Source organism: Ailuropoda melanoleuca, chromosome 11, assembly GCF_002007445.2.
Source record: "Ailuropoda melanoleuca isolate Jingjing chromosome 11, ASM200744v2, whole genome shotgun sequence".
Classification (NCBI taxonomy): Eukaryota; Metazoa; Chordata; class Mammalia; order Carnivora; family Ursidae; genus Ailuropoda; species Ailuropoda melanoleuca.
This window is the reverse complement of record NC_048228.1, coordinates 13,161,748-13,187,583: the sequence shown is the minus strand read 5'-3', so window position 1 is coordinate 13,187,583 and position 25,836 is coordinate 13,161,748. Positions and strand designations below refer to the sequence as shown.

Sequence of the window (25,836 nt, the reverse complement as noted above, 5' to 3'; positions counted from 1 at the left end):
GTTTCACGGGCCGTGGGCTTTTTCTCAAAGCATTGGCTTCCTCTGTGATTCAGTGACAGGGCTGGACCACGTCACTGCTCACATCCGTGGCTCTCGGTGAGGCAGGGCTGGAGGGAAGCTACAGCTGAAGGGTTCAAGCTGAGAGGAGGAGACAGTCCTGACCAGCTGTGAGGCAGTGGGACTGGTCAGCAGAGAAGGGCCAGCCCCTCCTCACAGGGATCTTCGGGAGTTGGGGGCTCACCTCTGATGGGCCTGGGGGCCACAGGAGAGCCAGCTGGCAGGGTGTGGCTGGAGCCAGTGTTCCCGAGGAATGCCTACTCTACCCCAACTCCCGCTCCCAAATCCCAGGCTCCCATGCCGTCCCTGGACACACGTCACTGGATTCAGGGCCCTGCTCTGGCCTCACCTTTCCTCTCTGCCTGGGGCCAAGCCCGGTGGACAGAGGGCAGGCAGGGCCTGCGGCAGCCTGGCAGGAGAAAGGAGACTTTTCCCACATCCCCAGGCTCCCGCCCGGACTGGGCACGGCGATTACGTTGATATGGGCTCGGGAGCCAAGCTGCCGTATCCTGGCTCTGCCACCTCTTAGCTAGGTGACCTTGGCAAGTCACTGACCCCTGCGGTACCTGTTTCCTCGTCTGTGGGGGTCATCATATCTCCATGATAGGATTCGGAAAGTAAGGTATTTAGACTCTGGCCTGGCACCTGGCAAGCACTGAATAAATGTCCCTGTCCCCAGTGCTGCCATGATTATTATCAAAGCTCACTGCCCACTCCTCACCCGTGCCTTGGGGTCCTGCCACACAGGAGTGCTCCCCACTTTGCCAGGCTTTCCTGCTCCTACACTGTTGCCTACAGGGCTCCTTCTGCCTGAAATGCCCCTGTGGGTCTGCCCCCAGCCTACAAGGCCCAGCTGTATACCGCCTCCTCCACGAAGCCTTCCTGATGCTTCCTTCTGGAGGAGACCTCCCCCCGCCCCGGGAACTCCTGCATCCCTCAGCCAGCGCCCTAGTCCTCTGGATTCTGGATTCTGGAAACCTCTGCTCTTCTCTGGCTCCCTCATCCTTCAGGGACTCCTGCAGAGCAGACACTGTGTCTCATATCCTTGCATTGTCCCCAGAACCTAGAGGTCAGGCTCCAGATGCAGCAGGAGCTGAGAATCTCCACTTGTCACTCATGAGCCAGGGGATGGTGGGAAGTTGCTTTCTCTCTCTGAGCCTCAGTCTCCTCGTCTGTACAATGGGAATAACTACAACCACTCTCTCACCAGCACGCGTGAGGATCAGACAGGAGAATGCCCCTCAGGACCCTAGGCCAACGCCCGGCACTAATAAGCCCTCAGTCAGCTCTAGCTTTTGCCGGGAAGATTATTGTGATTTTCAGGATTATTTGTTTTTTAAGATTAGTGAGTGAGGTCATCCTGCCTCCTCAGGGACAGATGGGGAAACTGAGTCCAGCTGGCAACAGAGACAGGACGGCTGACTCCCAGGCCAAACCAACCTGGCGTGTGGAGTTGGCCTCAGTTTCCCCTTCTGTATGGGAGGTGGTGGGATTCCTTCCCTCTCCCCAGGAGAGTCTGCAGGCAGCAGACCCTGCTCCAGGGGCCGGCTCGCTGTTGCTCTGCCCTCCGTCGTAGCTCGGATACAGCTCTGTTAACACCTGCACCCTCAGACTCCTGCCTGCTCCTTAAATCACTGGGCCCGACGCACTGCAGTTTCAACAGCCACATATCACTTGTAATTAAGGGGCCTGTCCCAGGGAGGGGAAGTTTCCCTTCTGCTGGAGACACTAAATCCAGCTCCCGGAGGTGGAGGGGATAAAGCATCGCACTGACCTAACACTTGTCAAGGTTTAACGATGCACCGGCGGGCCGGCCCCGGTGGGGCCCGGGAGCCTGGAGCCGAGACGGGCAGGTAGTCGGTGGAGAGAGGCAACCGTGGGACAAGAACGGAGCCCCCCGCCCCCGTCTGTGAGCCACTGCAGGTCACAGGAGCAGGTGACGGCCTTGGGGAGGGGGTGGCAGCCACCTGCCTGCACAGGGCAAGGGAGCAGGCGAGTCTCTCCAGCTTGGCAGAAGAGGGCACAGTGGGCCATTCTGTGAGAGCCTATATGGAGGCTCCATAGCCAGGCGGTCTGGGTTTGAATACAAGTGCTTCCACTCGCCTGCTGGGTGACCTTGGGCAAGCTACTTAACCTCTCTGGGCCAGTTTTCTCATCATCAAAACGGGAATGATACCAGTACCTACCTCCTAGAGTAGTGAGGATTAAATGAATGAATATATTGAACATATTGGAGCCAGGTTAGCTGCAAAACTCCCCTTCCTCCTGGCATCCCCTGGCTGTCCCACACGAAGATGACTCTCTCAGCCGTTCTCCAGAGCAAGCGCCCACACGGTGGGGACTTACAATGTTGGTGGGAGCGTGAGCAATGAATGGGTGAATGGTCTGCTTCCCTCACAGAAAGGCTGGTGACACTGGCTCCGCGGCCCTACAGACAAGCTGCACGAGGCAGTACCCGCTGCTCGACTAAGCTGCCTGCTCCTTCCGGCCTCCATTACCGAGGAGGTCACGTAGGTCAGAGAGGTCACGTAACTTTCCAAATCACACCCGATCTGCCCTTCAGAGGCCTTGTCTCCACCCCAGCTCAGGGCCACAGGTCCCCCCACAGAGGAAGATATCAGAGAATGTTTGGGTTCATACACTAAGCTTCCCTTTATTGGTAGACTCGGTTTTCTCTTCTGTAGAATGGGGATACTGATTGCTGACTTCCCAGACGGCTGGGAGGAACAGCTGAAGGGGCAGCCCAAATATTCCACGCCCTGTTGAGAGGAGCACTGGTCTCCGGCCTAGGCCCATATGGCTGCCATATTGTCCCCCATTCAGAGAGGAGCGATGTCGCTCTGTCTCCCTGGAAGCCTCGTGTAGAGGGAAAGCTGGGGGCTGCTCCCTCCAGCAGACTTGAGCTCAGACCCCAGCCCACTCATTACTGTGGTATGTTCGCTAGGTTCCCCACCCTCTCTGAGCAGTGCCGAGCGCCCACCGCAAGTGAGGCAGCATGGGGCCAGCCTGGCAGAGGGGAAGACTAGAGGTGGGACAGTGGGTAATGGAATGTGCTGGGCATGTGGCTGACTGCACAGTGGGCTGCTGTCAAGGGCATGCCTCCTTTGCAGGGCCGTGTTCAGACAGGGAGGGATGGAGGATTCCAGAAGCCTGTCCAGGAGGTGGTCAGCAGGCTCGGGCCTTTGGGGCTGACGCTGGGAAATGACCGTCCTTGGTCGATGACCCAGTTAGCTCCAAAGTGCTCCTCTGAGCCCCAAACCCATCTGTGTGGCCCCTGTCTGAACTGGCTCTTAGCCGGTGACCCGAGCTAATGGCAGGCCTGTGGGCGGGCAGCGGGCAGAGTGAGTGTCTTTTCTCCGGGTCCCTGGCCAGGTGGAGGCTCTCAAGGCCCTTAAGTGTGCCATCTCTGAACATGCTCTGATGTCCATCCTGGAAGACACTGGCCACCCCGGCCCCAGTCCTCCCGGCTGCAGCACCCCTCCGGCAGCCGAGCCCTGCCAGCTGTCTCAGAACCCCTCTGCCCATCGCGCTGTGCCCTCAGAAGCTCCCACGAACAGGAAGGAGGCCTGCAGACATCCTTAGGGCTGCATCCCTGGCCTCTCCACCCCAAAGCCCATCTCCTGCAGTCACCGTCTGCTGAGCGAGACCATAGGTCTCACCGGTGCCTTCTCAAGGACCATCTCCGTCCAAGGCCAGGTCCCGCCATGTCCTCCCCATCTGCTCCCATCTTTCTGATTGGTTCCCACGTCCTGTGGCTTTTGTCTATCTTGCACGTTCAGCCTCTATGGCCCAAGCCCCGGGGCTGGCGGGGGCCATGTCTCCCCCTCCATCTGTCCGCCGGCAGACCTAGGCTGTGAGCCATCTCTATTCACCATCCACAGCAGCCCCGTGGGCCAGGGCCCTTCATGCCCCTGTTTCCAGATGACGGAACTGACGCTGGGGAGGAAAAGTCACAGCGAGACTGTGGAGGGGGTGGGACTGGACCATGGCTATGATCTGCTCTTTCCTGGCGTCCCCTGCCAGGCGTAGCAAGGGATGCCACGGTCCCCACTGCCTGGCTTGGAGAGCTCCCCTCGGCTGACGTCACTTCCTGCAGCTCTGACCCCCACCCCCCGGTCCCGCTGACACTTCCAGGATGGAGGTCAGGACAAGGTGAAAGTAGGCACAGCTGCCCTTTCTAATGGCGCTCACGGTGAGCTCGGGACAGGGACACAGCACTTCCTATCCCAACGGGGGCGGGGGAGGGTGCTACCGTAACCCCCATTTAGCAGACAGGGAAACTGCCAGTCTACCTGCCAGCGTAGGGAAGTGGCTCCGTGAGGGCCCTGGAGCCAGCCTGCCTGGGTTCAAATCCAGTTCTCCCCTCCCTAGGCCTGTGCCCTTGGGCGCATTCGTTAGGCTCTCTGCTTTCGCATGTTTACGGTGGGGAAGGGAATCGTGAGCCCTCCTTAGAGGGCTGTTAGGACAATGAGTTAGCAGGTGCGGAGCAGAACTGTGCCTGGTGTGTAGTAAATGCTCAATAAACATTTGCGGCTTTATTACCAGGAGTTCCAGAACTGGGTTTAAAATCTATGGCTAAATCCAAGCCCATCCCCTTAACCACTCCCCAGCTCTCTAGGGAAGTCAATGCTGTTTCTAGTCAACCTACTTGAATAGAGGAATAATTCTTCATTGGGGACCACCCAGCCCTCTCCTGGCTCCGATGTGGAGGGAGTTTGGGCACTCACTGTCACTCATCCAGACGTCGGTGGGAAGGGGAACGGGAAGGGGAGGGGGCTTGGACGTGGGCCTGCAGGACGTTTGCTCGGGAGACAAGAATACCCAGGCCTGGTCCTCAGGACCCTGGGGGCATCTGGGGTGGGAGGTGGAGGTCTGGGTTTGCACCTTCTCCCTCTCAGCATCCCAAACTCCTCTGCGGCTCTGGCTTGGTTCCCAACCTGCCCCCTCACTCCCTGGAGCCTGTGGCCACTGCAATCGCCTGGGGCCAGTTCATGTAATTAGTGTAGCCCAGCAGGTGGCTCATCCGCTCAGGCTCCAAGACGAGAAAAGAGCCGATCATTTTCCACCCAGCAGGCGTCATGGACTAGGGAGAGGGCTTCGGGGCAGCTCTGCGTCTTGCCTCCCAGCTACCCTGCCTGGGGTGCCCCAGGGATTCTGAGACCAGCGGCTTCCCTCCACGGACCTAAGCTGTCCCCTGGACTGCCACATACTCGAGCCGTGTGCTGGATCCGCCTGGGAGACACGCATCTCCCCACGGCTGTCCTGCGCATAGGCAGGCTTCTCGAAAGACGTTCTGCAAACTGCCGCCTGCTTTCCCACTGGCGTCCTTTAGAGGCAGAGCTGTGTTTCTTCTTTTTGCTCAGCCCTATGGCAGCCACACCAGGTCTTTGTGGGGTGCGGGCTCTGCCCTCAAACCTCCGATTCCCCATCCCCCTTGGACCCATAGACATTTCTCCTCCCCAGCTCAAGAGACATCCTTGACATTCCAATTATTGGTCCTGGGAACATGCTGCTTTTTCTAGAAAGGAGCACCAGGCTGGGTGGGATAGGCTTCAGGAATCTGGTCTTAGAAAGCAGAGCTCCAGATCTCTAGAAATCCTAGGTTCGGACCTGGCCTCATGGCAGTGAGCTCAGCTCTGTCACATGCTGTAGTCTCCTTTCCCCCAGGAGCACTGACCAGCCCAGGGTGAGCTTCTCTTCACAGGAAACCTTGAGGAACTGGCTCCAGGAGGACTTCCCGGGGACTTGCTGCCCCAAGTCACACAGCAGGGGAGCCACAGAGCCAGACTGGAGATGGCCAGATGGCTTTAAAAAACATCAGAATTACGCACGTGAGGAGAGACGTATAGGTCAATGGAACAGAATAAGGAATCCAGAAATAAACCCTCACACTTAGAGTCGATTGATTCTCAGCAAGGACGCCAACACAACTCAGTGGGGGAAAGAAGAGTCTGTTCAAAATGGCGCAGGGACAAGTGGACATCCCCATGTAATTGATGGAGACAGCACGTACAAAAATTAACTCGAAATAGATCATAGTTTACAGTCTCTTCCAGCCATCCAAGATGCCAAAAGAAGGCGAAGGGGAAGATGGAGGCCCTGACCCCTGCGTGGTGAAGAAGCAGGAGACGAGAAAGGTGGTCATTCCCCTGTTTGAGAAAAGGCCCAAGAATTTTGGCATCAGACAGGACATCCAGCCCCCAAAGGACCTCACCCACCTTGTCAAATGGCCCCATTACATCCGGGTGCAGTGGCAAAGGGCTATTCTCTCTAAACGTCTAAAAGTGCCTCCCGCGATGAACCAGTTCACCCAGGCCTTGGACCGCCAGCCAGCTACTCAGCTGCTTAAGCTGGTGCCCAAGCACAGCCAGAGAAGAAGCAGAGATCGTTGGCCTGATTGGGCTGAGAAGAAAGCTGCCAGCGAAGAGGAGGTCCCCACGAAGAGGCTGCCTGTCCTCTGAGCGGGGGTTGATACTGTCACCATCGTGATGGAAAACAGGAAGGCTCAGCCGGTGGTGATTTGCACGTGCTGTGGATCCCACTGAGTGGGCTGTCTTCCTGCCTGGCCTGTGTCGTCAGATGGGGCTTCCCTACCGCATCATCCAGGGGAAGGCCAGGCTGGGGCGTCTGGTCCACAGGAAGCCCTGCACCACTGTCACCTTCACATAGGTTAACAGGAAAGACAGAGGAGCCCGGCTAAACTGGTGGAAGCCATCAGGCCTGATTACAATGACAGATAGGATGAGATCTGCCATCACTGGGGAGGCAATGCCCTGGGTCCAAAGTCAGTGGTTTGCATCGCCAAGTTGGAAAAGACAGGGACTAAAGAACTGGCCACCAAACTGGGCTGAGTGGACACTGTTGAATATTCTGTACATGAAAGTAACAAAAAGTTTTCTTTTGGCCAGTGTCAAGAGAGAAAGAAAGAAAGCAAGAAAAAGAAAGAAAGAAAGAAAGAAAGAAAGAAAGAAAGAAAGAAATCATAAAACTAAATGTAAGAGTTTTAAACTCTTAAAACTCTTAGAAGAAAAACAGGAGAAGAAAAAGGTGAAGAAAGGAGAAGAAAAAAAACCCATGACCTTGGGTTAGGCAAAGCCCCTCAGCTAGGACAGTAAAAACACAAGCAACAGAAAATAAAGAGATGGAGTGAACTTCCTCCAAAGGAAACCCTTTCATCCTTCAACGGACACCAGCAAGAAAGGGAAAAGATAACTCACAAAAGGGGAAAAGATATGCAAATGTTACATCTGATAAGGCCCCTGTATCTGAAATAAAGAACACGCACAGCTTAATGATGAAAAGACAAATAACCTAGTTGAAACGCACCCACGATCTGAAGGTATTTCTGCAGAGAAGTATCCCAACGGCCACAAAGCACATGATAATCAGCATCATCAGCCATTAGAGAAACGCAAACCAAAAACCACAATGAGAACCACTCCATGTCCGCCAGGATGGCCGTCATCAACAAGACAGGTAGCGGGAGCCAGTGATGATCTGGAGACATGGGGACCCCCATGGCGCCGGAGCGAAAGTGAAATGGCACGGCTGCCCGGGAGACCCTCAAAAGGTTAAACACAGAGTTACTGTTTGGTCCAGCAATTCCGCTCCTGGGTATACGCCCAAGAGAACTGAAACTATACGTTCACACCAAACCCTGTCCGTGAACGTTCACAGGAGCATTATTCGTAACACCTGAAAAGTGGAGATGTCCATCCGCTTGTGGCCGTATGAAAGAAATGCCATGTATCGTACCACGGAATATCATTCAGCCGTAAAAAGGAATGAGGGACTGATGTGTGTTCCAGTGTGGATGAAGCTTGAAAGCCTTATATGGGGGGCTCCTGGGTGGCTCAGTGGGTTAAGCCTCTTGCCTTCCGCTCGGGTCATGATCTCAGGGTCCTGGGATCGAGTCCCGCATCGGGCTCCCTGCTCAGCGGGGAGCCTGCTTCTCCCTCACCCTCCGCCTCCACCTGCTGCTCCCCCTGCTTGTGCTCTCTCTCTCTGTCAAATAAACAAATAAAATCTTAAAAAAAAAAAAGAAAATCTTATACTAAGTGGAAGAAGTCACAGGAGTGACAAAGACCACGTACTGTATGATCCCGTTTACATGAAATGTCCGGGCCAATCCACAGAGATGAAAAGTAGATTGGTGAGGGGCCCCTGGGTGGCTCAGTTGGTCAGGCGTCTGACTCATGATTTCGGCTCTGGTCATGATCTCAGGGTCGTGGGATTGAGCCCCGCACTGGGCTCAGCGTGGAGTCAGCTTGGGATTCTCTCCCTCTCTCCCTCTGCTCCTCCCCACCACTCATGTGCTCTCTCTCTCTCTAATAAAAAAAAAAAAGAAAGAAAAAGAAGGAAAGGAGATTGATGATTACTTAAGCCTAGACCAAGGGGTATGTGATGGGGGGGAGTCATTGCTAATGGGTACAGATTTTGAAAATCTTCTAAAATGGGTTGCACAACTAAAAGTGTTTGTACAACTGAGAGTATGCTAAAAACCATTAAATTGTATACTTCCAATGAGTGAATTATGTGTTATATGAATTATAGCTCAATAAAACAGTTTAAAAAAAAAGAAAAAAAGCACCAGATGCACTTAATAAAAATTCAGTAAAACATACTGAAAAAAATAAAAAGCAAGCTATGCGAAGTTCCTTTACAACTATTCTCTGCAGTGGGACCTATGTCGCCTGGCCCTATGTTTTGAAAGCATTGGTGTGGTTTGGTGCCATGATGGCCTTGGGTTCCAAAATTCTACCTGTATCGGCCACCCTCACTTGGAAGCCTACAGAAGAGACGTAGGGATCCCAAGATAGAACATTTTATTCGTGCTTGTTAATATGTTATGATGGTTAGTAGAGCAGAACGGGTGACTGTGAAGGACACCTCTGCCCTTGCTCTGTCACTGGCGGGCTGGGTGTCCTAGGCAAGCGACATACCTATCAGTTTCTTCATCTGGCAAAGAGATGGCAGTACCCATCTCACAGAGCTTTTGGGATTATGTGGTAAGTTAGTCTAGGAAGACCTCAGCCCAGCGTGTGGCATATTCGTAAATACTCAGTGAAGGGTAACCCACGTGCTTGGGAGTATCGCGTCAGCTTCAGAGTCAGATGGAAAATCCACCTCTGAGGCTCCCTCCTGGTTCAGTGACTGTTGTGGGTCAAATCGTGTCCTGGAGAAACACGTGTTGAAGTCCTAACCCCCAGCACCCGTGAATGTGATCTTATTTGCAAAAACGGTCTTCGTACATGTAACCAAGTTCAGAGGAGGTCATAGAAGCTCTGGGTGCGCCTTTGTCTAAGGCCTGGTGTCCTTAGAAGAGGGAGATGTGGACACAGAGACCCAGACCCACAGAGGGAGGCCACCCTGTGAGGACGGAGGCAGGGAGGTCGTCGCCCGGTGAGGACGGATGCAGAGCTGGAGGGCTGCATCTACAAGCCCAGGAAGGTCAAGGACCACTGGCCACGCTCAGGAGCTGGAGGAGGCAAGGAAGGATCCTTTCCTAGAGCTTTCAGAGGGAGCGTGGCCCTGCCAGCACCTCGATTTTGGACTTCCGGCCTCCAGAACTACGAGGGAATAGATTTCTGTGACTTTCAGCTCCCCGGAGTGCTCATTTGTTACTGGCATCCTGGAGACATCCGGCCTCGGGGTCAGCCTGGGTTTCTGCATCTGTACCGTGAGCTAGCCATCTCCCTCAATGGCATCGAAGCTCCATGAGGCAAAGACTCTCCTCGTCCTCCTGCATCCTCGGCACCCAGAACTGTGCTTGGCCCCCCGCACATGCTGAGTCGGGCAGTGTGGGATCAGGCGCGGGGAGCCCTCAAGTCCTCGCCTTCTCGGAGGGGCCTTTTTGAACACCCATTTAAGAGCCCCCTTGCCCCAGGCTGTGCCTGCCTCAGCTTCGCTCGACCACCCTCTGGCACCCACGGGCTCCAGCGGTCTCCTTGTTTGGGTCTGCCTCCCTTCCTGCACGGTCCGGTCCATGAGGACCAGGAGTTTTGTCTGGCTTTTTACTGAAGCTGAATTCCAGTCCCTACGAGAGCGCCTGGAACATACTAGGTGCTCCATAAATACATGTCTGTTACAGAAATGAACAAATGAATGATGGATGAATGAAGGATTGGGATTTGGAATGCCTGTGTGTGGACATCCAAGTGACCTTCTAATCCATTTAAAAAAAAAAAAAAACCATTCTGATGTTGTTTTTTTTTTTTTTTTTTTTTTAAAGATTTTATTTATTTATTTGACAGAGACAGCCAGCGAGAGAGGGAACACAAGCAGGGGGAGTGGGAGAGGAAGAAGCAGGCTCCCGCAGAAAAGGCTGATGTGGGGCTCGATCCCAGAACGCCGGGATCACACCCTGAGCCGAAGGCAGACACTTAACGACTGCGCCACCCAGGCGCCCCGTGATGTTGTTTTTACTAGGAAAAAAGGTCGGTACTGGACCGTCCAAGTCACAAGCGGGCACTGACCTGGGGACTCCAAGGCTGGTGCTCCCTTCAGGGGGTTTGAGTAGCGAGGGGCCCAGGGTTGAAGTGAATGAGCAGCCCCTTGGGGCCTGGGGCCCAGGAACTGTCTGAAGTTTGGAGTGCCAAGTGCTCCTGGTTGGGGCTCGGTCTCATGGAGGCTCCCGCTGTCTCAGGTCTGCATAAGCCCCCCCTCCACCCCTATGCTTACTTGACCTCTGCGTTATTAGTGGCCTGTGTGTCAAAGGTGGGGACGTGTCCCTTGGGAGCTCCGAGATACTGTTAGGTGCATCAGCTCCGGGCTCGGGCAGACCTGGTGGGTTCCCCAGCTCTCTCACTCACATGGGGGAGCCCCTTAAACCCTCAGAGCCTCCTTCCTTCATCTGTGAAATGGGATGACGGTGTCTATCTCGGGGGACACTCGTGAAGGTCCTTTGATCAACAGCTCGCGGGTCGCTCAGCGCCCAGTGCCGGCCACTCAGCCTGTGCTTGATGGAAAAGCGGCCTTGATTATTCGCTGTGGGTGGAAAGGGCCCCCTCGGTGGCAGGCCCGCACTGCAAGGGTGGCAGAGAAACCTTGCCTTCTGGTCTTCTGGCGGAACTGGGAGAGCAGCGTCTTCCCGCATTGGCTGGGGTGGGGGTGTCTGGGCTTCTGGTTAATTGATTGTAACATTGCACCCTTAACATCCTCCCCCGCTATAACCTACACCCCAAGAAGGCCCTCTGCAATCCTTCCATGACTGTGTATAATGCGTTCCTGGGGCCCAGCACGCAACTTTCAAATTGGCTTACAATTTATCTGCAGCTCGGATAAAAACATTTTAATGACTTTGTGCGGCACGAACCCTCGGTGTCACCCACGGGGCTCCCAAATGTCTTTTCCCACCACATAGCGGGGATGTTATAGGCGTGAAATTACAGCCGCTCTCACATTTTGATCTGCACCCCGAGGCCCGCGGAAACAGTGCGGTAGAATGTGCTGGATGCCAATGCAGTGGCGGCAGACGGGAGGCCGGTTCTCCCGCACAGTCGCTCTGTGCTTGGGATGCACACGGGGCCGTGGGGATGCGTGGGGATGGGCCCCACTCCTCGTCTCCCTTCCCCCCACCATCCTAGGAAGCTTCCCTTTGACCCCCAAATCGAGGAGGGGAGTGTCTTGCCCCACTGTTGGTGGCCAAGTTCCTTAGGGTCCTTTGTCGCACAAAGGAGACCCCAGCTTTCAACGGCCTCCACTCGCTTGGCGGGAGGGTGTTGGTGTGTGCGTGCGGGCATGCGTGTGTGTCTGTGTGACCAGACAGACCAGTGTCTGTCTATGCTATGTCACGGGCCAAGGCAAGGAGCAGACTGTAGGGCTTGGCACCTGCTCTGAAATATATTTAAAGGGGCGGGTGAGGGAGGGGGAGGCAGAGTCCCACAATTTTCAAGTCTTTCTAGTTGTGCCTGATGTGTAACGGCCATGATCGCTATTTGTCATGTGAGATACTATTGACTGAGCGCTCGGGAGGTGCCTGGCACTGGGCTCAGAGCGCTCTGTCCTGGGGATGATCTCACGGAATTGCCCGACCTTGGCTGAGTCCCTTCCTTCTCCGAGCCTGGGTCTGGGCGACAGGTGCAGGGTGGTCTCTGCCTCCCAGGCTGACGTGGCTGCTGGAGCACTGGAGCTGCACAGGGGAGACGTCCTCGCACTCAGCGCCCCCCGCCCCGTCTCTCCCAACACGCCCCAATCCCCAGCCTCCTGGGCCCGTAGTGAGCCACGGAAGGCACGCTGCTCTGCTGCTGTGGGACGGGGACAGCCACAGCCCTGCAGTCCCCAGCAAATCCTCTCCCTTCCCTGAGACTCAGCCTCCGCCTGTGAATCAGGGATGACAGTAATCCCGACCTGCGGGGCTGTTGTCCGGATCAGGGGAAACGCTCCAATGAAAGCACTTTGGAACTGGCAGAGCCCGCTGAGTGCGAGGTGTGGCTGTGTTTAGCAAAGTGGGGGTGGGTCTTGGCACCTCCTCTCAGCAGAAGGCCAGGGAGGGGGGCAGGCAGAGGCATGCGGTCCCGCTTCCTAGAACAAGGGCAGAACTGGGTCCGTTTGCAGGGAGTCCGTGCATGGAGCTGTGCTTCTCGGACGGGCTTGAAGCTCCTTGGGGTCATGAATCATCGGCAAGACTTCCAGGGGCAAGAAAGAAGCAGCCCCCGCTGCGCCCAAGAACGGGCAGACCCGAGACAATGGTACTAAAGGGAACGAAGTCCAGCCTACCGATCCTTTTAGCTGCCGCATAGGGGCTTTGCAAACTTATTCATTCATTCATTCATTCATTCATTCATTCATTCATTCATTCAAAGATTTATTTATTTATTATTAGTTTTTAAGAATTTATTTATTTATTCGAGAGGGAGAGTGAGAGAGAGAAGGAGCCGGGGGAAGGGACAGAAGGAGAAGCAGACTCCCTGCTGAGCAGGGAGCCCGATGCGGGGCTCGATCCTGAGACTCCAGGATCACAACCTGAGCTGAAGGCAGGTGCTTCATGGACTGAGCCGCCAGGAGCCCCTATTTATTATTTTAGAGAGAGAGAGAGTGCAGGGGGTGGGGCAGAGGGAGGGAATCTCCAGCAGATTCCCTGCTGAGCACAGAGTTGGATGTGGGCTCCCACAGCCCTAAGATCATGATCTGAGCCGAAACCCAGAGTCAAACACCTACCCGACTGAGCCACCCAGGCACCCTGCAAACTTTATTTAAATTAAAAAAACCTTACAACTACTCCAGGGGGTAACCACTCTTGTCCCTATTTTACAGATGGGAAACTGAGGCCCAGCGAGGTTAACGAACACACTGAAAATCTGTGTGTCCTAAACTTACATAACAGGGATTGTAACACGTCCTGGCTCAGAGGGCTGTCGCCAGGATTCCAGAAGACAATACGCACGAAGCCAGAAGCTCACGCACTGTCAGGCACAGGCCGGGGATGGACAGGGGCTGTGACGTCAGCTCAGCTGCAGGCTCAGAGAGCATGGGGGTGTTTTAGTAAGAATCCTGCCCAGAGACACCCTGCATTTCCAGAGGTCAGAGCCATTCCCTGAGTCTGGGGCCACTGGGTGGTGCTGCCCCCGCCCCCCCCCAATTCCCTGACAGCCTCAGCTCCTGCTCAGTAACTGGGATGTCAGCAGCCGTCTGCCATCCCACGTGGCTGCCACCTTCCGTTGGGAGGAGCCCAGAGGCGCACAGCTGCCTGCTGCCCAGACAGCGAGACTGGAGTAGAAAAGTCTCGGCTGGCCATGCCGTGGGCAGAGAGAGGAGCTACGCCCGCCAGGAGCACACGGCCTTGCTCAGCCAGGACCATCAGGCCAGCCGTGCCATTCTGGCGGGTCCCACGGGATCTCTGTGCCTCCAGTTCCTTGCCTAGCAGGTGGGATAACGGATTTACAGATGTCAGAGCTCGGAGGGGCTTAGGACCATTTGGTCACACCTCCTCCTTGTATGGATGGAGGAGGAGACAGAGGCCGTGGAGGGAGAGCAACGTGCTCGTGAGGGTGGGCCTCATGGAGGAGGTGGCTTTAGAGGACTCTGTCCTTGCTCACATTGAAAGAACCCTTAGCTGGAGTTCTAGGGGTGCAACAGCTGGTGTGAGACGCAAGACGCCTGGCTTCTGGCCCTAGCGCTGAGCTGCCATTTTGGGAGGATTTTGTGATCCTGGCTGTGTAACCTTAGGCAGGTTTCTTGCTTTATCTGTGCCTCCATTTCTGCGTCTGCAGAATGGGGCCAATAATACTAGTCCCTACCCTCGAGTGGGTTGTGAGGACTGAATGACAGAACATGGAAAGCACAGCCCAGCAGCCTCCAAGAGGGTCCTCCTCGAGTCCTCCCCCTATACTAGCTGCCACCCCCGCCTCCCGCAGCCGCTCTCTACCCCGTTACCTGCCTGATTTTCTGCCCAGGATTTGGCCCTGTCCACAGTTCTCTCTTAGGCACCTATGTGTGTTTTATGCTTGGCTCATGCACGGGATACAACTCCCCAGGGACCTACTCCTATGGAAGGAGTGTGTCTATTGTCTAGCACATAGTAGGTGCTCAAGGGATATCTGATGGATGGATGATTACGTCCATGTCCCTCCTCAGACTGGGAACCCCTCGATGGTGCACACTGAGTTTTGCTCTTCACCAGATTCCCCGGGGTGACCAGCCGAGGGCTGGGCATCAAGAACGCCCCTTCAGTGAGGGGACAACGGCAAGAGGGAAGTTTTCCTGGCACAGTCACCTCCCCGCCGCGGCCCATCCGCCAGGAAGCCAGAACACACCACGTGCTGTCTCCGCGGGAATCAATGTCCCTCTGGAGGTCTGGCCTTTGGAGGTTTTCAATTTCCCTAGAAGCGGTGGCTTTCCACGGGGCCTTTATGCTTTCATTGATTGCCTGACTACGACAAGCTTTGTTTCCCTGGTAAATATTATTTGATAAGAAAATCAGAAAACGCTGGAGCCCGGAGTCGGGGCCAAGTCCCCAGAATTCTGGCAGCAGAACTGGAGAGTGCACCTGACGAGAACGTCACTGCCGAAAGAAGCTTCTGAGACCGCTTGAAGCACGGCCCTTGTTTGACAAATGGAGAAACTGAGGCTGGGGTGGGGACACAGCCAGCCAGAGACAGGTACTAGCGTTCCTATCCCCATCTTGCAGATGGAGAAACAGAGACACAGACACGGGATCCGACCCCAGGACGCCCTGACACCGAGTCCGGGGCATGTCCTCACTGATCACTTGCTGCTTCAGTGTCCCAGGAAAGTCCATGGGAGGTCCAGGGTCAGAATCACTCTCTGTAGCCCGTGTGCATCCCCTCCCCCAGGGAGGCACCCAGATTGTCCTGCCACCGGGGGAGGGGGAACCCTACCCGCACTGTTCTGTCCCCACGGGCACTTCTATGAACATGGCTCTTAGCTTCAGCCTGGAAAAGTGCTCCCACAGCTGCCTCCACGCTGCTCAGCCCCTCCCTCCCTGTGTCCTCACCGGGTCACGGAGCCTGGAGCCCGGGGTCCATGAATGATCCACCAGGCCCACATCCCACCCTTGCCTTACAGAAGCGGACACTGAGGTCTGCTGCCCTTTGGGAAGCCTTCGTTCCTCCGTCAGCACCTCATTTGTCTCTCCTCGCTGTGACCCTGGGGCCGGGGGGGCCCTGCACTCACCCATGACGTTGAGAAAGATGTTGCCTGATGCCAGGACCACCTTCTCCCTCGTGGCGCGGTCGTAGATGCCCACGTGGCATTCGTAGGGACCGTTGTCTGAGATGCGGACCTCGGGCAGTCTGGGGGGAAGCAGAGGGGCAGGGTGAGGGCCCACGACAGGGCGCTGGAAAGCGCAGCCCCCCCCCCACCCTGAAAACAACCCCAAGCCCCACTGTTCAGCCTGTGTTCAACAAACGCTTCTGGCTCGACCATGTGCTCCTGTGCTCTGCTGGGGGGAGCAGCAACATTTATGGAGCACTGACTGTATGCCAGGCCCTGTGTTCGATGCTTCAGGAGGTGAAGGTGTGGGGGCTGTGTGTTCCACCCGAGTTCGATCGGTGCTCCTGTCAGTTTCCCTGAGCTGCGGATGGTAACGGTGCCCCCACCTAGAGGGCCCGAGGAGGACTGCGCTGGGAGGCACCTAACGTGGGGCACAGGCTCAAAACCGCGCCCTAGTGCGACCCGTCACTCTGTCCTCCACACGGGACCGCTATTCCCATCTCGTAAACATGGAAACTGAGCCTCTAGAGGGGGTACAGAGGTCCTCCCGCCCACCACCAGTATGGCTAATAAGAGCCAGGATGGGAATTTGAATTCCTCTTTTGGCACTGCCTTGCTGTGCCTTTGGGTCCAGCCTTGGGGGCTTGAGAAGAAACAGTCAACTTCTCCTCTCCAAGGAGCCCCTGGCCCAGTGGATCAGCGCTCCCAGTCCCTCAAGGGTGAGTCTATTCTAGCACAAAGCGGGGAGCAGCTAGTTCTGCCTGGGGTCCTCCTGTGGCCTGGAGGGACGTTGGCTAGGCCACTGCTGCATCAGAGACATCTCTCGGTCCTCTGGCAAGTTCCAACCTTCTCTGGGCCTGACCATGTGGCCAAAAGGGAGCCTCTTCTGACCACAACTTAGAGGCAGTGGGGTCTCTGTGCTTGGGACTCAGGTTGTCAAAACAGGAAGAAGCTCACGGTCACAGTCACGGTCATGGTCACGAAGGCCTAGCCACCAAACTGGCCCCTCAGTCCGATCAGAGGAGGCAGTAGGGGAAGGAGAGGGAGTCAGTGAAGAGCACAGGCTCTGGGTGTGGCTCCCGCCCTCCCACCCCAAGGACGGAGGTTCCTTCCACCCAGCTCTCTGTTCCACCCCCTCTTGGACACATTCGCTCTCTACTCAGCGAAACCACCCGCTCCCATCAGCTTCTCCTGTGCACTCCAACCTCAGATTCACTCTCTTCTCTCCTGTCCGCCATCCCCATCTTTGTCTCCCAGGTCCGTTCTCTCCTGACTCAGTGTCCCCCACCTCCCTCCTGACTCAGTGCTCCCCACACCTGGGCTCTCAGCCTGGATTCCACGCTGCTGGCTCACAGCAGAGCCAGCACACATTAGCATAAACAAACACCTCCATTTACATAGAATATGCAGAAGTTGACATCTGGTCTACCCGACTGTTACGAAAGGACTGGGAGAACAGGAGCTTTTCATCAGGGAAACTTTGTGGGGAAGACGCTGCCTTCCTCCCCTCCCCGCCCTCAGAGGAGCACCCTGTCAGCGGGAACAGCAGGGGACTGTCTCCCCTCAGGAGCTATTTTGTTTGTTCGTAACTCAGCTAGACTGGAAAAACAGCCCCTCTACTGGGCACTGTTGCTGAGTGACAGTCGCCTAGAGTGACATGTTTAGGTGACACTCATAGGTATCAGTTATAGGGTAAGTGACTTGTGCAGGTGACATGTGTGCAGGTGACATGCTCAGGCGACAGCCCCCTAAAGAAACAGGCTCAGGAGACACAGGCAGCTGGCAGCCACCCAGGTGATGTAATGAGGTAACGGTGACAGGGTCGGCACCCAGGGGGAAACGCGCAGGTAACTGCCATGTGGGTTTAGGTGACAGCAACACAGTGACATGTTTAGGCCATTGCTACACTGACGACATGCTCAGGTGACGGCAACATAAGCGGTATGTTTGGGCGACTCGTGTAGGTGACACAGCAGAGGGGGTAGAAGATGGTTCAGGGGACGCCTGGATTGGTGCCTCGTGAAGAAGGCAGCTTCCCCCTTAGGACTTTGTACAGACTCGGGTGTTCCTTCATTGGGCTCCCGAGCTCCACCAGTGGTCCTAGTCCCACTCATGGGCACTCAGTGGGCCAGTCCCCCCAGATGCTCTACCTAAATACTTCCCGGACTGTATCCGTTTCCTTCCATCCCCCCCATCCCTTTTCTCACCTGGAATGTGGGGGCTGAACGTTAACTGGTTCTTCTGCCCCTGGGAAACTCCCTCTGAATCCATTCTGCAGGTCCAACCCAGATCTTTTCAAATGCAAATAGAATTAATGGTACTTCCCTACCTAAGCCCTTCAGAGACTTCTCTGTACTCTTAAAGATTAAAACCCAAACTTATCTTGGCCAACAAGGCCAGCGTGGTTGCTCCCCGCCACATCTCCGGAACCTCTCAGCCTAGCCCTCCTCCAGCCGCAGTGGTGTTCTTTCTATTCCCTTCATGGGCCAAGTGCCTTCTTAAAAAATAAACTTAATTTTGGAATCATTTTAGATTGACAGAAAAGTTGCACAGAGAATAGAACATTTCCATACTTCCCTCACCCAATTTCCATTAGGAACATCTTACACGACCGTGGTACCGTTGTCAGACGAAGAAGCCAACATTGCTACATCACTATTAACTCAAGTCCAGACTCTTTCTGGGCTTCCCCAGTTTTCCACTAGTGTCCCTTTTTCTGTTCCAGAATCCCATCCAGGACCCCTCAGAGGTGACACAGCGCATTTGGCCCAGCGCCTTGTTTGATTCAGCACTTCCCTTGCAATATTCTCTCTTCCTGGGAATGCTGCCTTTTCTTCCCCTGGCTGCATCCTTCAAGTTACAAAGGAATGGTCACTTTCTTAGTGACCATCTGGACCCGGTGGCTGTGGTGGACGGATGGCATTGATGGCCCTGATTAATAGGCTCCCCATATCCATGCATCTGGCAAATTGCCTTACAGTTCCCTCCATTGAGGGGCGGAGCCTCTCGCCCATTCTTGGCCTCGTGACTTGCTTTGACCCATAGCATGTGTAGGAGTGAAGGCGTGCAAATTCCAAGCTGAAGTCTCAAAAGAACAATCTCTCTTCCTCTGTAACGCCCTGCCGCTCTCTCTCCCTCTCAGTCCTGCTCTCTCCCCCTTGCTTCCTCCCTGAGAACAAGCCTCTGATGTGGACAAAAGCACACAGAGACATGGAGAGAGGCCCCAGCTGGCCCAGCCATTCCAGCCAAGGTCAAACACAAGAGTGAGCCTAGCCAACCCCTAGACTCATGAGCAATGGTTCATGGTCACTGCGTTTAAACTTAACATCCAGGTTTGGGATGGCTCGTTATGCAGCAACAGCGAACCAATACAGAAGTACTTGTCTAGGGGCGCCTGGGTGGCTCAGTCGTTAAGCATCTGCCTTCGGCTCAGGGCGTGATCCCGGTGTTCTGGGATCCAGCCCCACATCAGGCTCCTCCACTGGGAGCCTGCTTCTTCCTCTCCCACTCCCCCTGCTTGTGTTCCCTCTCTCACTGGCTGTCTCTCTCTGTCAAATAAATAAATAAAATCTTAAAAAAAAAAGTACTTGTCTAAATTGTCACTTGATGACCTATGTCTGCAACTTCCAGATACCCCTCCCCCACCCCCGCCACGCACTGTAAGCTCCGGGAAGGTGGGGTCAGTCCCTGTCTGTTTTACCAGTATGTCCCAAAACCATGTGTGGTGCTTGCTGCCATGGTAGGTACTCAATCAACATTCGGGAAATGGGCAGCAACCTTCCAGGAGGCCGTGGAGTGAGCACGGAGAACCCTGTCTCCCCCTGTTCTGGAAAGCAGGTGCAAAGTCTCATTCTCATCTGCAGACCCAACAGCTGCCCCAGGCACAGCTTTGATTTGGACCAAACGCCTCCTCTGAGTGTGGGTGCTCACTGCTAGCCGTCTAAAGTGGATTAACAGCCCAGAGATCTCCTCTCCCCAGATTTGAGTGGCATTGATCTGCATGCTGGATAAAAGGCCTTGCACAGATAGCAGGGCCCTGAGGGGGCTGGGGTAAGAAGACCAACTCTCATCAGCAATGGGCTCTGATCAATAAACTGTTAATAACTGCAAAGGTTTCTGGCAAAATCAGTGTAATGCAGTTTAGAGGCTGGAGTTTACCAACACTGACAGCGGCTCTGAAGGGCATGTAATTGTGTTTTTGAAAAACGGGACACAGAGATAGTGGGGGCACCCCCAGCTGTCCCCATGGCTGAGGTTAGGCCGTGCAAGGGCTAGTCACTAGGGCTTCTGCCAGGCCCAGGGCCAGCACAAGTGTGTGGACCTACTCGGCGCCATGCCCCATGCTGAGCCTTGGGGGCAAGGCGCTGATAGAGAGATGCCAAGGACTTGGTTCCTGCCCCCGTGCCTTTGCCCAGGCTGTTACCTCTGCTTGGACCCTTGTTCCTTTCTTGTCCACATGGCAAGCCTCTAGCCAGCTTTCAAAGCCCAGCAGGTGAGTCACCACCTGTGATCCCACCCCAGCAGACAGTTGACAAGATGGCATGGAATAATTCATGGGTTTAGCTCAGAGCTGATGCAGCATCAGAGTCCAATGGACTAGAATCTTCTATACATAGCAATTCTGTATACATAGAGGTAACATGACCAAGGTCAGAGAGTAAGCAGGTGGGTGCCATCGTTTGAAACCAAGTCTGGCGGATGCCCGAGCCGGAGAATTGTCTTTGGACCCATCGCCCCACCCCCCACTGCTCCTGGGCTCTTCCTTCTTCAACTGGCGAGTCTGAACGCTCCGGTATGGGAATTCGCCTCCACTGCTCTAGAGCGTATTTCTGTTCTGGGCCCCACCACTATCCAGGTAATGAAAGCCATCTGCTTCCTTCCTGCTGGGAGAAACAGGATGGCCTTTTATTTTCCTAAATTCCCTTCCTCCAGCTTCCGGTGGGCCTCCTTAATTCCACTGACTGCAGTTCCCCAAGCAAGTTGCATTCACATTCTCCACACTTGACCCAAATTCACAGTCTCTCCTCGCCTCTCCTTTCGTGGCTTTTTCTCTCTACTGGGACGAGTCCTAGATTTGCACAGAATGGGGGTGGTGGACTTGGAAACAGGGGACCGGATGGGGAGGAAACAGAATGCATGTTTGAGTTTCCCTTGCCGCATCGTTAGGGAATCACATGAGCCACTGAGTGACACGTGGGGACATCGGAAGACTGAATGAATGAACAAGAACAAGGAACAGAGCCTGGTGTGGGGTAGGGGCTTGTCGGATTCTTCCCCCTACACTGTCACATGATTACATTTTTTTTTTTTAAGATTTTATTTATTTATTCGACACAGAGATAGAGACAGCCAGCGAGAGAGAACACAAGCAGGGGGAGTAGGAGAGGAAGAAGCAGGCTCATAGCAGAGGGGCCTGATGTGGGGCTCGATCCCACAACGCTGGGATCACGCCCTGAGCTGAAGGCAGACGCTTAACCGCTGTGCCACCCAGGCGCCCCACATGATTACATTTTTAAACAAACTATTACGTGCCGACTAGACACCAGGCACTCTCTGCCGTGTCCAGCGTGTAGCCGGGAAGACAGGGCAACACTTGTCAACAGCAACGCTGTAACCCTATAAAACATCCTTTCTATCCAGTCTGCCTATATGTCTCCCCACTTCTGGGAAGAAGTCAGCTGGACGTTCATTAAGTCGCCCTAGGGTCAAGGTCATCATGCCCAACATCAGTCTGAGCGTGCCAGGTCCTAGGGCTAGTGCAGGGTGTTAGGTCTGCTGCCCTCTACTACGAATGGGTCTCCTGGGATCCTCGCTTCTTAAATTGTTGTTGTCGTTGCTGTTTATAACTTTATTGAGGTATGACTGAAAACCAATAAACTGTACATAAAGTTTACACATTTGATGGCTTTTGACATATGGAGACACCATTGAAACCAGTGGCCACAGTCAAGCTAATGAACATAGCTCTTACTACCCCCCCCCCCAGGTTTCCTTGTGCCCATTTGTAATCCCCCCGCCCCTCAACCCCAGGCAACCACTAACTGCTTTCTGTTCCTGCAGGTCACACTTCCTAGGATTCCAGCTAAAGTGATTTCCTCTATGAGAAAACTATGCATGGCATTGCTGTATGTGTTTCTGGCCCTCTTTCCTTCTAATCTTCTCTCAGGAGAGGGGAGGTTGCAGGACAGGTGACAGACACCTTCTCTTTTCCTTCTCTCCCTTCTGCCCATTCTGCTCTGCCCGAGACCTCTCCACCTGTACTCATTCTTGCCACTTTTCCCTGCCGGAGGCCCCTCCAGGCCATCCCCTCCCTACCCTGCTGCCAGAGTGACCTTATCACAGTGCGATCCCGCGGGTCCTTTTCCAACTTAGAACCCTCCCTGGGCTTCCATCCACTGGAGGATCAAGCCCAGACTCCGCGAGACTGAGACCATCTCTGATCTGGACCCAGAAAGGAAGGAGAAAGGGATGGAAGGAAGGAAGGGGCGAGTGGCCTCACAACTTTTGCCAAAATTCAACAATTAAATAAGACAACTTGTCAGGACCAAGCTTTTATAATCTATCCTATTTAAAAAGCATTTTGTAATTCAGATGTCTTCATTTATATACACAGTACCTCATTCTGGGCTAATGGAGAAGATTCAGGTAGCACCCCGGAAGATTGGTCCTTTGAGGGTTTGCTTTAATGAAGAGAAGAGAGATCCTTTTCATTTGTGTAACCATTGTTTGCATGGAAACGGAGCTTCTGAGGGGCTGGGAAATAGTTCCTTCTTGCAAGTAGGTTAAACACAACCCCTGCAATCTTATTAGCCTAGTGCCTGCATCTACTCTGCTCCATGTCATCCCTGCTGGAAAGATCTCAAGTGTGAAGTAAGGAAGTTTTACTGTTCATGCATCTGCCATGCCTCCCTGATTGGCTGCACAGCCCCCGAGGCCCAGAGCTTTCCTCTCCATCCCTCAAACACCTGCTAACTCTCCAAGTTCAGGGTCATGCTCCCGCAATGCTGGGGTAGCTATTGCAGAATGCCCGCTCCATCCCTACAGAGCCTTGGGGCGGGGCTAATAAAAATGGCCATAAAGTCTCTGGCGGCCATGGGTGCTATTGGGATGTTTGCTAATAAGACGCTTGGAAAAGGTTTGCTGCTCTCTGGGAAAGGCGGGGGCAGAAATGGGCCCCGCCCCCTCCCTCTCACCTGAGCCATCTGCAGAACCTGGTGGGAGCCCTGGGGCAGCTCAGGTCTGTTTGTTTGGCCCAGTGGCCCAGGTGTGCACCTGTTCAGCGGCTCCCCCTTCCCAGCTGCCCTCGCTGCTTCTGGCTGTCCCTTCACGGCCCCGGTGGCTGCACAAACCCCCCCAGGACTAGGAAATGGACTGGCTACCAGGGATAGCATTTGTGGCAACTGGTAGACCTGGGAAAGCAGCCAGGGACAGGTGAGAAAGGGCCTTGTCTTGGGATGGGATCCTCTGCCAGAGACTCTGGCTGGGTGCAGGGGTTCAGATCTCAAACTTGAATGCACTCAATCCCCCAGGGTCTGGTTGAAATACAGATTCTAGCAGGTTTGTGCAGGGCCTGAGATTTTCTAACAAGCTCCCAGGAGATGCTGTTGCTACTGGCCAGCAAACCCCAAGTCTCGGGTTCTCAGTCCTTCTCCCTCCCCTGTGGGTCCATGCATCTGTTTGACCCTGCCCTCCCCCACCAGACACACTGGGTGGTCCCCTCCCATGGGCTTCACCAAACCTCGAATATCAGGATGTAGAGCTTGGAAGGCCTTGACCCATGGGTGTTCCTCGTAAGCACTGTTGAGTAGAAATTATCAGAGGAGAGATTTTTCCACTCCATGTGGGTCTTTAAGCCACCAGGGGCTGCCAGAACGCTGGCCACACACGGAGAGTGGCCTCCATCCCTCTCACTCTGCTCTGACTCAGTGCTGAATTTCTCTCTGTCCTCCTGAGCCCGACCCTTCACCTGCTCCCTGTCTTCCAGCTTCTGAAAGAGATGATGCATCCTCAATCTTTCCTGGTCCCTTGGGGGGACCCTGGGGGTGAGTCTAAGCTCCAGTGCACCCCGGGAAGTGGAACCCAGAGCCTAGACTGAGATCAAGGACAAATGGGGTCTCATTCTACTTGGTGGGATCTTAGCTAATGTCACTGGAAGTGATATGACCTGAGCCACCCACTGTGAATACATTCTGAGGGAAGCTGCCTGGGGAGAGAGAAGTTTCAACCCCAATGGGATGGGAATGGAACATTCTGAAACCTAGAAACAATTCCCTCACCTCCTTCTGGTCAATTCCTGGAGTTTCTCCTCCAGGGAGCACCTGACAGGGGCAGACTGCAGAGATGTTTCCCCTGAGCAGGGGTGGAGCCAGGGGACCGCAAATGCAGAGGCGCTGGTGGAGGAAGGAGACTCTGCCTTAAGCTAAGGGACTTGTCCCATGTGCACAGGATGTATGTGGAGGAGGCTGGGAGCTGTGCTCCTTTAATATCTGATTTCCTAATCCAGCCTGGTCTCTTAACCAGGGCGACCAACTAGTCCTGGTTCGTCCAAGACTTTGCTCGTTTTAAAAAAGCACTGACATTCCCATGCTCTAGGAACCCTCCAACTCCAGGCAAATCAGGCTGCTGGTCACCTTCTATTTGACAAATGAGAAAACTAAAGAGAGAGGAGAGATCTGCCCTAGGCCAGACAGCAGTCCGTGGCAGATCAAGGATGGAGAGGCCAGGCTACCTGTGCCAGCTGAGCCAGAGAGGGACGTGGGCCCCCCATGGCAGCTTGAGGACTGTAATAGCATTACAGACCCCGCCCTTGGGGCCCATAGGGGCTGCTCCTGAAGGGTGGATGCTTTGAGCCAGAAGCCTCAGTGAGTCGGGGGCTCCACGTGCCCCAACTCCCTGGTGCTCTTTTCACAACACAAAGCTGGAGAGTTTGGGGCCAACTTCTCCTGCCCCCAACGAAGCAGGAGAAGGATGTGTCAGAATTGCTCCTTGGAAGCCCACAGCCACCCCCCCATCCCCTTCCAGCCACTCCCCACTCCCCCCTCACCCCGCTGGGGAGCCAGTCAAGGGTCCAGCCAGCCTAAATGTGGTGGGCTCCCCTGAGAACATTTGGGCGGCACCACTTGGGGGTGAACAGGCTGTCTCGAATTGGGGGGCTCAGGGACCGGGTGGGGGGGGGAGGAGAGGGAGCTCTGGGCAGGGGGCCTGGGGCTGCCAGAAAAGCCCCTTAGCTAAGGGCCTGGCCCCTCCCTTGGCCCTGAGAGTTTCATTACCTTCTTCCTTGTGTGTTTTCCCCTTTCTTTCCAGAAACTGCCTGAACTCTTTGTTTTTTTTTTCCCCAGGGCCTTTGAAAAGCCATTAGCGATTTTCATCCCCCTTTCAATCTGAAAATGGTTTCCATCATAAAACCTCTCAGTGGGTGCGAAACATCTGTGGCTTCCAATCAAAAGCAGGGCTGCTAGGGAGGGATAGTAGGGAGGGGTGGCAAAGGAGGGGAAGAAGTTCCAGAACATGCCAGTCCCCTCCTGCCTGGCCCGGCTTCCCTCCACAGGCTGGGGAGTCTGGACCCACCTCAGGCCCTGCCTGGCCCCAGGCTTTGTGGGTTGGCAATCCTGGCCAGGAGCATTTAAGGAGGTATACCCGGACTCAAGCGCTGTGGGTCTCTGGCCAGCCCCTCATTATAGAGACCGTGGAAGGGGATGACCCAGGTGAGGCCCCATTCTGCCCCTCCATTGAATTTCCATCCAAGGGAAGGGGCTTATCTCCCTCTGGTCCACTACTGAGCTGCACCCTCCTACGTTCTAGAATTTCATTCACTTCCTCCTAGACTGAAAGTTGCTGGACGCTCATGCCAGTCCAGGTCAGGCTCCTAGGTCTGTGTGACCTCAGGTCACTACCCTCTTTGCATCCGGGCTGCGGGGAGCTTTGTTCTGAGGCTCCAAGGGGGTCACCATGGAAGGGCCCTCATTCCTGCCCAGAGCAGTGCTCCACAGATGGCCGCTGTCATTTCCCTGTGGGCACACTGCAACTACCTGATTCCAAGGTGGGAAAAAGCCTCTCAGAAATCAGATTTTATCTTCCAGTGATGCATTCTCAAACAAAAATCCACAG

General features: G+C 54.8%; 1 protein-coding gene and 1 pseudogene across 1 annotated transcript in view; one reads left to right on the top strand and one right to left on the bottom strand.

Annotated features, from left to right (window-relative positions):
* IGSF21 (immunoglobin superfamily member 21) overlaps positions 1 to 25,836 on the bottom strand; it is a 277,720-nt gene that overhangs the window by 34,164 nt on the left and 217,720 nt on the right. The window contains exon 5 of the mRNA XM_019807625.2: positions 15,691 to 15,809. Coding sequence (XP_019663184.1) covers positions 15,691 to 15,809 — 119 coding nt within the window. The remainder of the gene's footprint in view (positions 1 to 15,690; positions 15,810 to 25,836) is intronic.
* On the top strand, positions 6,112 to 6,908 carry LOC100475091 (annotated as a pseudogene).